We start from the raw sequence: 12,993 nt of genomic DNA, 5'->3' as shown, positions 1-12,993 counted from the left end.
CTCATGAGATCAGCAGGTCCAGCTCCCCTGCTTCTCAACCTTTTTGTACTAGGACCCTTTTGTAAGCACCAATGGCCAGTCCCGACCCAGTAAATGATTCAAGTAGAAAACAGTCCCCTGGCCTTGCGGGTGCCCCTTGCACCCAACCCTGACTCTGAGGGGGGGGGCAAGCAGCCCCTCGCAGGCTGGAACTCTGCCAGCAAACCCATCTTTCCCCACCTTTTTTCTCCTTTAAGGGAGAATTGTTGTTTGATCCATTTTTGAAGTTTGTTCGTAACCCTTTCTATTCTTGCAACCCACTGTTGAGTCACAACCGACAGGTTGGGAAACGGTGGTCTAGGGGGTCCATCAAAGATGACCATGAGCCATGGAAAGTATGTGAATGGCTGCACTTACAGTTCAGAGGGGCCTGCACCTCCATTTGAAGTTTTCTAGGGGCTTGCAAATAAAAAAAAGGCTGAAAACCACTGGCTTAGATTAAATCCGGAGTAATTCACACCCATTGGTTCATAAAATGGTGGAACCATTCAAGAGAGTGGGAAAGGTGGTATTGATGTCTGGGGACAAACAAGCCTTGCCATAAAAGTAGACACTTGTGGCTGACGGTGTCTGCACAGCATGCTGAGGATGAAGTGGAGGGGTAAGTTTCCAGGCTGGGAAAACAGGAACAAAGCAGGAGAGAGACCACTAAGTAAACCACTGCACAAAAGGGAGTTTCAGGTTTGGGTGTGTGGCAAGAATGCACCATTCTAAAGCACTGACTGAACTGGATACCAATAAAGAAAGGGAACTGTGAAAGACCAAGAGACAAGCCATTAACAAAAAATACAGGTGAACTAGAAATCAGCTAGGAAGAAATGGAGGAATTGCTAGGCACTGCAGTCTTGGGGAGGGGGGAGAAAAAGCTGTCTGCTTTATGCATGACATGGCCCAGAAAGAAATAAGCCAAGACACTGCTGAGTCCTTTTGATTAGTACTGAGTTTTCTCAACCTCCAGTTAAGTCAAAAGAGGTGTTTGTCGAGCTATGTCCTTGGTTCACAACAAGCAACCATGAACTCATAACTATAGGGCAATATGAGAAAATTCTTTAGTTTTGCTTTTGTGTTCTCACTATAGAAAATCTTCCTGTCAGCACTTTAGCCATGAGATGTATCCATTTTCTAGCTGGCCTGGCCTGTAAGAACCTTTACAGTATAGGGCATACAGCTGTTCAACTCACTTGCAAGCTGTTGTGGTAATTTTTTCCCCCTTTGTCAGGCATTGTAACTAATAGAGTGACTGTAGCATGGGTAACTACACTCATGCTAATTTTAATGTAACTAACCCAGTAACAGCATTAGCACAGTGATAGGATGGACTGCTGGGTTGAAATCTATAAGTGCAAACTTGGGTTTTTAAAGCAGACAGTAAATTACATCAGTGTGACCATCTAGCTGCTTGCTTTACTAATCCAGTCCAACACTGCTTGAGTCCATTGTAAACTCATCGGCTACATCCAGACAGGCAGGCATTCCCCACACTGCCCCCTTGCAGCAAGGAGGGGGAGGGGGAAGGGTTTTGACCCCAGGAGGTCCCTCAGAAAAGGGGGGTGGCACACATGGTGCAGGCTCCTAGCTGCAGGAGTGCCACAGTTGCAGTTCCCTAAGGACCCCAGGTAAGGCTGCTGGGGACAGCAACCTCCCCTGCCCCATCTGGGGTAACCTGCTGTGTGCCAAAATGCCTGTGTTAAGGGCATTCCCTGGGGACAAGCAGCAACAGCACAAGATATGCTGCTGCTACTTGTCCCCAGGGGGAAACAAACATCCATGCTTGTCTGGATACAGCCATATTGTTTTCAGCAGCTTATGAGTCTGGACAAAATACCTGTCAAAGGGACACATACCTCCTTAAAGCATCAGTGAGGGTTTTTTTTTTCCCCCCATGTGGATTCAGTCCATATTTTGCTCCAAACTCTTAATCCTGAGAAAAGCCACTGGGAGGGAAAACTGTAAAATATTGTCAGTCTTTCACCAATGTTTTGCGGTGTTGTGACAAACTTTGATTCTCAGCTTTATGTTAACTTGTGTATGGGTAACTTGCATAGGATACAAGCTGAACACATTTCTCTTGATTATTTTGCTAGAGGTAATCTGGTTTTGATTTTCACCAAAGGTCTTAAATTTGCTACTTTTTTAACAGCATATTCAAGAACTAAGCTATTGTATTAAGACAGTGTGGTATTTCTCTTAGCTACAATGAAATGAGTGCTTTATGGATCAAATTCTGCTTTGACTTCTAATGTGATAAGTGATTGGTGCTCAGTGCCTGGTCCATGGGTCTGATGTGACCCAAGAGGCCATGTCACCCAAACTCTGGGTCTCTCCACTGGTCTGAAAACATGATAACAGAGTGGTAGCAATGTTATTGCCACTCCCCCATGGCAAAATTCATGGACTGATATGACCCTGTCTGATAGATGGCACTGGTGCACAGTGGGACTGGCATGTGAGGTTGAACATGTGAGGTGAACAGCTGGATCCAGTGTGTGGGGCTGGGCCAGCACACTAGATCACCCCTGCATACTTATTCCACATTTGATTTGGCCTGCGGACCAACCTTGTGCAGGATCCAGCCTATAGACCAGCCTCACACCACTCCTCTAGCTCATAGGGCTAGAAACTTGAGCACCACTATACTAAATGATTGCAGTGTGGCCCAATTTTCTACCTGATGCCCTGCTTCTGTCATGTGAAAGGTGGATCCTTACATCTGTCCAGGGCGTTGCTGGTTGAACGGCAGTGTTCCGTTATTCCAAAAGAGGTTCAAAAGGCTAAGTCAATGTAGGATATTGCTGCAAACATACAATTAACCTTAACTTTTCCTGATGTGTGCCATTTGAATTACAATCTTAATTTTAAAGGTACTGCTAGATGTACAAACACTACAAAAACAGAACCTGTAAATACTGTGGGGTGGGGACTGTTTGCATAGTGTCTATCATCCAGCTTCTATTGAAAATATTTGGTGTAATAAAGCGCACATCTCACTGAATATATACTGTTGTGTGTTTTGCTGTTGCAAGACCCAAATTATGCCCTTGATTCAACAAAAAGCAACCATAAACTAGTTTGTTTTATGAACAGGAAACTGAAAAAGTCTTTAGTTTTACTTTTGTATTCCTATTATGGAAAATCTGTCAGCATTTTCCCCATGAAATATATCCAATTTCTAGCTTGCCTGTCCAGTAAAAACATTGACAGTAAAGGGCATGCAACTGTTCAGTCACATAATGCTGCGGTAACTTTTTCCCCTCTTCCACAGGGAGCCTGCTTCAACTTCTAAAGTTGATCCAAAAACTGTCATTGTTTTTTAGCAAGCAAAGGGATAGAAACTGATTTTTGCCTGAACTTCTGAGATATCTCATCCAAGATGGTAAGGTCATGTTCTAGGGCAGTAGTTCTCAACCTTTTTTGTACTGTTACCCATTTGGAAACATCGATGGCCAGTCTCAACCCAGTGCCTCTCATTGTCCCCCCAGTGTGTGGGGCAGGGGGTGGGTATGTGGGGCAAGGTAGGGTGTGTATGGGGCATGGGGCGTGGTTTGGGGGGGGGGGGCGAGCAGCCCCTTGCAAGCTGTAACTCTTGGCAGCCTGCAAGGGAAAAGCCATGGTTTCCCATGTTTTTCTCCTTTAAAGAAGAATCAGTTTTTAAAGTTTCCTCTCTACCCTTTTCTATATTCTTGCAAACCACTTTTGTGTCACGACCCCCAGGTTGAGAAATGTTGGTCTAGGGCAACTGAAACACAGAAGTCACTGTCTTCAGACTACCTCAGCACTGCTTCTTAAACTACCTAGATTGGGGTTTTTGTTATCTTTTTTAAAGGATTTTTTTGTGTTCTAAGCCAAGTCAGCCAAATCGAGTCCAAATCCATGAATCAGTCCAGAACCATACGTGGCCCTACAACTGGGAAACATCCTCCATCCCCACCAGGGGCTTCATATATTTCCAAAGTCTTTTGACGGGCATCCTACGTGCAGGCCCAAGCCTGGAGGCTTGGGGTTTGGGTGCCCCCAAGTTTCACCTGCACTCAGCCATATGGCTGCAGGAGCAAGCTAGGGAGGAGCCTCACATTTCCATAAAATCGGCATTAAGCCCCAACACCTCTGTGGATACTAAACCAGGCCAGAAGAACAGTCTTCCCTGGGAGGGCTTAAGGAAAACTGCCTTCTTGGACCCAGGTGCATGGTGTTTCCCCTGCCAGGTAAGCAGATTGGGTACTAATAACCGTGTAGCCCAGCAAGGTGGAGCTGTGTATGGGGCTACACATCCCTCTATTTGGGGTCCTGCGCAGGTTTTGCAGGCTTTGGGGAGCTCCAGGTTGTCAGACTAGCTCAGGTGTCTACAAAAGAAGCAGAGATGTAGTTAGCCATGTTAGTCTTTAAGTCCAGCAGACGGCAGGGTATATTTGCACCTCACAGACTAACCAAAGTAGATCTGTAGATGACGGAGGCCTGAGTGAGCTGAAGCTCACTTCATCAGGAAGCATTTGATGCTTCAGCTCAGCAAATCTTGTGCTGCATCTAGCTCAGTGGTTTTCAACTGGAGGTCGGCCGGCCCCGGGAGCCAGCAGACTGTATTCCAGGGGGTCCGAAAGCTGAGTCTGAGCAGGCAAAAGCGTGTGGACACCCGCCCTTCCCATTCCCAGGGGCCCGCACCTCCATCCCCAGTGTTGGAGGTTTAGACAGAGAGATCCGCTGCTGGGGGCCTGGAGGGTGGAGCGGTGCCCGCTGTCTGCTTGCCGGCAGCCCCGGGCGGACGGGTGGGCGGGCGGCGGCGCCTGGCGCGAGCCTGTGGCGGCGGGCGCGGCGCGCGCTCCCTTGAACAGCCGGCCACGTGCTTTCCGAGAAAGGCCCGGCGGAGCTAGAAAGCAGCCGTTGCTGGGAAAGCGAAAGTCAGGCGAGCAGGGAGGGCGGAAGCGGAGCTGAGGGATCAGGTGTGGCCGGAGGAGGCTGTGCGCGGGGTCCCTTTGGTTTGTTTCCTTGCTGCAGGCTCCCAGCGGGCAGCCGCAATTGCACCCTGGTGGGGGAAGCCCCCAGGTCAGAGGGTCGCCATCCTGCAGCCCCAATCCCCGGGGCCCAGGGGTTTCCTGCACCCCTAAGCCCTAGAGATCATGGCAGTGATCCCCAGGGGTTTCATCCCCTCACACCATCCCTGGGGATCACAGCTGCCTCAATCCCTAAGGCCCAGGTGTTTTACACTGGGCATAAGGTATACCCTGTGTGGCTAGGATGGCTCCCAGCCCTAGGGTGGACCCTGCTACCCAAATGAAAGGTGGACAGCAACTAGCTGTAAAGTTTAGTGCATACTGATTTTGGAGGACTAACCTTATAGCTGGTTGAGGGGGTTTATGGCAGGATAGCTACTTTGCAGATATACGTGTGACGCAGCCGTTGGGTGCTTTGAAAAGCACCCGGTGCTGTGTCACGTGCACTTGCATAAATGGCAAAATGCATACTGGTGCTGAGAGAATGGTGGCAGTGTGCTTTTGAATTAAAACACATCCCCAGATAACTGCAATGAACTAGTTCAGGGGCTTTCAACCTTTCTGGGTCAGGGTACTCCTGGCGGCCAGTCAAGAAAGGAGTCCCCCGGCAGCCCATCAACACCTGGGTGGTGGAGGGTCCCCAACAGCTGGTTGACGAGTGCTGGGAGCACCTGGTGCTGAGTACCCCCGAGGCCTTCCCAAGTACCCCTAGGGGTACACATGCCTCCAGTTGAACCCCGCTGAACTAGTTAATCTGCAATTCCTGTAGAGGGGCCCGCCTTCTGGTATCCCTGCCCTACCACATCTTGGCAGCTGGAAGGGAGAGCCCCTGATGCTTTGCTACAGGCTATGGGGGCAAACCTTCAAGTTTCAGCTGTAACCACCAGTGCTCCATTTGTGTTATTTCTGTTGATCAAATGAGAACTGCAAGTTCTGAGAGCGTGTTGCTTCAAAGTTCTCGGCAGTGATGGGCCTTTCCCCTATGAACTGAAGAAGTGTTGTCATCTTTGAGGACATTCAAGTTCTCTTTAGCATTTTGCAGTTAGAAAGTGTGTGCAGTGATTCTCAACCAGGGTGCTAGGCCTATCCTGGGGTACCGCCAGCTTTTTTGAAGGGTGCCGCAAGTTTGAACTTTTCTAATTCTAAAGAAAGTATCAGGATAACCACCTAAATTGAATTAGTTCTTGATTGGTGAACAACTACAGACAGAAACCAAAAAAATATTGTCAGTTCTTCCAGGTATCTGTCTCAGTTCAGGAAAGGGATAGTCTTTCCCGCTGGGTTTGCTGATAGAAGCTTTTTCTATATGAGGTGTGAGGAGATAAGTAAATAAGCTAAGCTCTAAGCCAGGCTCAGGTTGTCCCAGCCCTCCTGCCAAGCTGCTGTATAAAGAGATAAGTACTGTCATATATAAATTGTTTTTTGACACTGAGTGCCACTTAATTCACAGAAGTTATGGAGTGGCACCCTGAGTCCAGTCAGGGATACCCTGGGTCCATAAAAGTTGAGAATCACTGGGTTAGGGGCTCCTGTATGCACACATGGTCCCTACTAGCATTGTGACATGCACTGGTAATTTAGCTGGTACCCATCTCTTACTCCAGAGATGGCTCAGTTTGATCAAAGGTTAAATCTTTAATCGTTTAAAGGGACCTATCATATGAAATGATTCCCACACCCACACAACAAAACTTCTCTCATGTCAAATTGAATGACTGAACAGATTGGTGGAGAAGGGGGAGAGAGAAGACCTGGTGTCAGAGAGCCTTAGTCTTTCAAACCTGATATTTGGACTGCTGAGTCCGGCTATGTACACACATTCAAATAATCTGGGAGGATTCCCCCAGGTGTGTTCTCCTGGTAAAGAAACTTACCCAGAGCCAGGTGTACAGACATTTGAATTGCTGAGTCCCTGAAGAGTAGAGAGCTTGCAGAGCTGACGTTGTGCAGCCAGGGAGGGACCCTGTGCACATATCTCAGCGTGCTCTGCAGGCTCCTTTAGTTTGCCTGGTGACAATGTCAGCAGTATATAAGGTAGCCTCGACTGGCTGACCCAAACTGCCCTTGATCAGCCTGTGTTTCCTTGGAGCACAATGTAAGGATTGTGAAATGGGTGTGTTTTTCAGAGCACCAGAGTCCAATGAACAATACAGTTGCCCAGGAAAGAGGGGGACCATGGAGGACCATACTCTCTTCTGAAACCAGCCACAGCATGTATAGATATTCACTCTCCCAGGAGAAACTCCTTGGAGTGATTTATCCCTGGTTGTTCCCAGGTTACTTTTCTCTTGGAATGGCCATTTTTACTTTAGGAGAAAAAGCCCAAACATCTGGACACTTGTGGTTTCTCCTGGGCGAGCAGCAACTCTCCCAAGAGAGGCACATCTTACTGACTAGCCAAAGCAGAGCCAGTAAAGTATGGGGATATCTCAAAGGTCAACAGAATATGCAACACTTTTGTTTTAAAATATTATACAGGATTAAACAATAAACACATGCTGTGGTTGATGCTGAATGAATTTGAGGCTTGCCTCTTTAAATGTCTTGGTTAGCACTTGCAGGTTGTTGGTTGAAGCCGTGTTGGTCTAAGGACATAGACAGGCGAGGTTCTTTGGGTACAACAAATAAGTTCTTTGCAAGCTTTCAGGCACAAACACCCTTGAAGAAGGATGTTTGTACCCGAAAGCTTGCAAACAACTTTCCCCCAACTATTTAGTCGGTCTAATAAAAGATAACACATCTACCCAAAGAACCTTGCCTACTTGGTTAGCATTTGTAATTCAGATACAGGAACAACCCAGGAGACTGAGTACTGCTATTTTTTGTTCTATCCTTACAAATTCCGCAGAAGTTCAAGAATCAACATCCAACCAAAAACTATTTTTATTTATATTGTTTGTAAATTACAGAGAATATGAAACTATATACATGGTTATCCTTTGATCTGGGACACTGTTCTTGTGGAAAATTACTTATGTTCATAAGTTTCTCAGACAAAGTTTGACTTCATTTCCGTAGGCAGCTATAAATCATCCAAATTGAACAGTTGCAGAAAGATGTTTTTGTTTCTTTTAAATCTATTCCACACACAGCAAGGAGACATATCACAAATCTGACAATGGAGTACTCTCTCCCCTTGGTTTCCCAAAGGCTTACAAATGAAAGCACCACTGATAGCCACAATTTTTTTCTGAGAAAAAGATAGATGCCTCCTTGATGTCAGTTACCGACTGCTAAATTCAACAGACCCAGGATTTCTTTTCCAGCAAATAAACTCATAAGGTGCAAATATTTAGGGGTATACATGTTTTTAAGAAGTCAGTTATATGCCCCAATAATCATTTTCTCATATATATCCATATTATGCACGCATAATTAAGTGTGTTCAGAGTCTATACTTTAAAGGAAGCCCTGGATGCCTGTTGTTAAGAGTAATGTAGATCTTGGTAAATTTGCAACAGAACAGTTCTGTGTAAAGACAGTTAAATCTATTGTGACTGAAACAAAAAGCTCAAATTACCACTTATTTATTTTTATTAGGGATGCACAGACAGAGATTTTTGGGGCCAATAGTGATCGCCGATATTTAAGGAGGCATATCAGCAAATTCAGATCTGATTTCTGATACAGCTGTCCCCAGCTGGTAAGTCCGGTGTGGTGGAAGGAGAGCGGGGAGGGAACAGGCCGGGGGGAGGCAGATCAATGCCCCCCTCAGTGAGGGAGGGGGCAGGGGCAGGCACTGCCCAGGCAGGGCAGGGGGGGCAGAGATGCGGCTCATGGTGGGGAGGCGGCTTCTGCTGTTGCTTGTACCCTGGGAGGGCACAGCGTGGGGGCACACATGCCCCCTGGATCTGTGTGGGCTGCAGCTAGGGCTGTGTAGGGCTCTTCTTGGCAGGGGCTGGGCTTGGAGCGGGCACCAGTGGCGCTGGGGGGATGCTGCATCTACCTTGTATTTCACTCCCACTGCTGCTGCCAACTGCCCACTGCAGTCCCGGCTCTTTCCGGCGCATGGGTGGAAGCGGGGCATTGAGCTGGGGCTCTGCTGGACACCTGACAGCGGTGGTACTGGGAACAGAGTGGTGGTAAAATTTGGGGTGGATGCAGCATCCTCCCAGTGCTTTTGGTGCCCGCTCTGAACTCAGCCCCTGCGGAGAAGAGCTCTGCACAGCCACCGGTGCAGCCCACCCCATCCCGTGAAGATCCAGGGGCCACACACCCCCTCTCCATGCCCTCACAGGGTTCAAGCGGTGGCGGGAGCTGCCTCACTGCCCCCCCAGGCAGCACCCTCCCTCACTACGGGGGGCATTGATCTTCCCCCCACCATGCCCCTTCCCTTTCCCCTCCCCTTCCACCTTCCCTTTCCCCTCCCCTTCCACCACACTCCACTTACCAGCTGGAGCCAGCTCTCCAGGCTGCCAGCTGTGGTCCTTGGTGCCCGAGTGCTGTGCTGTGGCTGCGTGCAGCATGGGCATTTATCAGCCAAATTATCGGCTCCATTGGGCCGATATGCAATACAGCCGGTTTTGTTTATATCAGTACCAATCCAATATCGGACTAATGTATCGGTGCAACCTCTAATTTTTATCTATATCCTAGGGCATTTGGCCCTTTGTAACTTGTCACCAGATATATACATAAGTTGGTTAGTGCTCAGCAACTGAAGAAGCTACTCAGCATTCTTGTTATCATTTAAAGTGTGCCCCCAAGGCTTCATTTATTGCACAGCAAGACCATCCAAACCCTGTATTGAATAAGGATTGCTTTTGTTCTTTCTAGGCTTTTCTAATGAACAAATTTAGCTTCACAACTGTCCCGCAAAACTGTAAAGCAGTTAATAAAGCCTCCCAAATGCATACTATAGACAAAAGGAGATTGTCACCTCTAAAAATTAGTGCCTGTAGAGTTTCTAGAGCTGTCTTCACTTTCTAGGCTTCCCTTCTTTCCCTTCACAAGGGGTTTTACTTCAGGAAGATAAAATCTAGCCTTGAGCTAAAAGTTCATGGCAGGAAAGACTGATTGATGACATCTGTGAGTTAATCAGCCTAACAAAGACCTTTAATTAAAATAAGAACCAAAAATGAGATGTTATAACAAAAAGCTAAACAACAAACGCTCCAGTTTTCTGAAAACATCTAAAGTCTTTTCAGTTAGTCTAATATTTTGCTTTCCAATTTTTTCATTCTACGTTAAGTCCTATTTTCAGTGATCCCTAATTCTCATAAACCAAAATGCACACCTAACATACATGTCAGAGAAGGATTTGGCCTATTGACTTCCACAGTAATGCTCACATGAGTAGAGGGTAGCAGGCCAAGCTCCAAAAGGTGCCGCAGTCATTCATAACTCCATTGACTTCAGTATGGAGACTGATCATATGGATTTGAAAGTGGATGTAAGCCCAAGAAAGAGCATTGTGTTGGCTTCCAGGAAACAGTTATGTACAAAGCAAAATTTACTTTTTTAAAAATAACACTTTCATTTTTCATAGGCTTCCTTGTTCTTCAGTGCATCAGAACTTCAGTCAGCTGAATATGGAGGACTCAGCTAGAAGAGAAGAAGAAAGATACCAGCTGTAAGGTAGTTACTGATGCTCATTAAAAATGCAAATCAAGTCCCGTATTTCTAAAGGGAATTGCCATTACAGTTGGCAGTCATAGTGCAAACAGCTAAAATGTTAATGCACGTAACACTTCCCTGTTCTAGACCCTGTCTAAATGTTTTTAGACTCAAGGCGCCCATTGGAAAAAGCCAGCTCTTAGTTTACACCTGTTTTTTGACTACAGAAAAATAATAGAGCAATTCTTCCATTGCAAAGAACTCAGAAAGACCACAACCCTATGGATTCCTCTTTGAAATCTCTAGGTTTATCTTGGGAGTCATGTTTGCACATCTAACAGTGGTAACATTGCATGGACCCTGCAGCACCCTTGAAAGAACCTCAAGGCACCCCAGGGTGCCAAAACACCTTGGTTGAGAATCACTGGTCTAACACTGTCTAATAGTTTTTAGGTCCTTTTTTTGTTTGAATATATTGTGTGGGTAAGGGAGTACACCATAAATAACTTTTCTTAAATGTAAACACTTTTCTGTGGTCCTTGAGGCCCAAGCCTGGGTATAACAGGATTCTTAAAATGCATATCATGTCTCTTAGGTGGATTAGGGGCTTGCTGGAAAACTGTCAAAAGCTGGTGCTGTTAAAACTCTATAATGTGACCTGGAGTGTGCCCTCCTGCCTTGCCACTGCAGCTTCTCACTCTAATCTTTTATGCCCTGCATTGTGACCTCCTCCCCTTTCAAAGGTGGAGAGACCCATTCGATTTGACTGTGAAAGCTTGCTGCTGAGAGTGTGGTTTGGCCATGATTTAAGCCAACACTTGTGAACTCTCCTAACATTCCCACTTACACTGAGTCAAACATGAAGTGTTTAATTAAACCTGCAAAGGCCAGAGTTCAGTTTCCCTGATTCCCACAAGCCTCTGACCAGAACCCAGACTAATCAGCAGCTCCAGCATAACCCAACACCCAGGCATTCCATCAGCAAGTTATTTGTCGCCCTCAGATCCTGTTTCTCTTCCTCTCAACCTAAACATTTCTGCTGTAGTCAGCACTAGTGAAGCCTCACCTGGAGGACTGTGTCTATCTTTGGGACCCACACATCAAGAACATGGACAGATTATAGAGTCCAGTGAAGAAGGGCCTGGGAAGCAAGACTTAGGAAGAAAGGCTGAGAGAACTATGATTATTTGGTATGAAGAAGAAAATATTTCTCCATCTTTGGAAATATTTAAGAGCAGGTTGGACAGACACTTGGCTGGGGTGATTTAGTCAGGGATGATTCTGCCTTGAGCAGAGGGCTGGACAAGGGTTGGACCTTTTGAGGTCCCTTCCAGCCCTACTTTCCCATGATCCACCAAAGGGATCAAGGGAGAAGATACAAAGGAATATAGTGAGCACTGCAAACGTGTTGTAGGTCAGGAATACTTTTTGAGTCCTGTTGTTAGATTGGAAGAACTATTTTCCAGAAATCTCTGACTATAAACAAAACATTAAACTAACTTAATGCTAAGTGAAATGAAAGTTCAGCAACAGCGTAAATAAGGCAATTTAGAGTTCTGCAATACTCCTGACACAAATAATACAAAGTTAAGTTAATAACATCAATCAGGAGATTTAAAATTAATTTTGAAAGGGACAATGATCTTTAAACCTGGAATTTTAAAGAAAACTGGTATTTCAATAATCTGGGTTGTTTTTGAAATCCTGGGTTTTTTTTTTAGTTAGGTGATAAGGGTGCTAGTTGGGGAAAGAGGGAGTACAGAAAAGGAATATATTTGGCTTCTTCAGTAACCTTTCAGTTTGCTCTGCATTAACAAACCATGATTCTACACCAGGAGGTTGGCAATGTCAGGAGCCACAGACATGCCTGCACTGCATCAGAAGGTGCTAAAGAGTGCTGCCATAAACACATGGTCCGTCTACTTGTTTCTACTCAGAAACAATGTCATGTAGCTACTTTCTGGCACATGCCTACAGCCACTCACAGGTTTTCAGTATCGGGTGCGCTCATGAGAGCAGATACATAGCATATTTTTTCAAGCAAGCATGCAGGTGGTTTTCAGGGTGGCCCTCCTAACACTCTGTAATGCTATGTAGGCATGCCCTTAGGGTAGTTTCAATTCTGCCACAGTCTGTTCTGTGTGTTTTTTAAAAAGCTCCTTTGAAGGAGAACTGAATGCCTTAAAGACATAAGCAGTGTTAGATCATAAATCAGTGAATGAATATATGTAATGTAATCCTGGGTTCAAAACAGGAAGTTTTCTTATAAATCTTTTAAGCCAAGAGTGTTGTGTTTCCCTGATAACATCCTGTTAGACCCTTCACTGTTATAAGGTAGTGTAGCTGACTTTGGGTTGAACTGTATTACACCAGCTGTGGTATAAAGCGTGCTGAGACTTAAATTAATGTATGT

General features: G+C 46.0%; 1 protein-coding gene and 1 long non-coding RNA gene across 2 annotated transcripts in view; one reads left to right on the top strand and one right to left on the bottom strand.

Moving 5' to 3' along the window:
- Positions 1 to 4,895: 4,895 nt before the first annotated feature.
- The window catches only part of LOC149867350 (uncharacterized), an 86,705-nt gene continuing 78,607 nt past the window's right edge, over positions 4,896 to 12,993 (top strand). Inside the window, exons 1-2 of the long non-coding RNA XR_016442019.1 lie at positions 4,896 to 4,973; positions 10,513 to 10,601. This is a non-coding gene — a long non-coding RNA (uncharacterized LOC149867350). The remainder of the gene's footprint in view (positions 4,974 to 10,512; positions 10,602 to 12,993) is intronic.
- The window catches only part of STAT4 (signal transducer and activator of transcription 4), a 78,925-nt gene continuing 73,821 nt past the window's right edge, over positions 7,890 to 12,993 (bottom strand). The window contains exon 24 of the mRNA XM_090045223.1: positions 7,890 to 10,568. Within this exon, the coding sequence (XP_089901349.1) occupies positions 10,542 to 10,568 (27 nt within the window). The 3' untranslated portion in view covers positions 7,890 to 10,541. The remainder of the gene's footprint in view (positions 10,569 to 12,993) is intronic.

This window comes from Crocodylus siamensis, chromosome 4, assembly GCF_052110815.1.
Source record: "Crocodylus siamensis isolate JL-2025a chromosome 4, ASM5211081v1, whole genome shotgun sequence".
Taxonomy (NCBI): Eukaryota; Metazoa; Chordata; order Crocodylia; family Crocodylidae; genus Crocodylus; species Crocodylus siamensis.
This window is presented reverse-complemented; position numbering and strand designations above follow the sequence as displayed.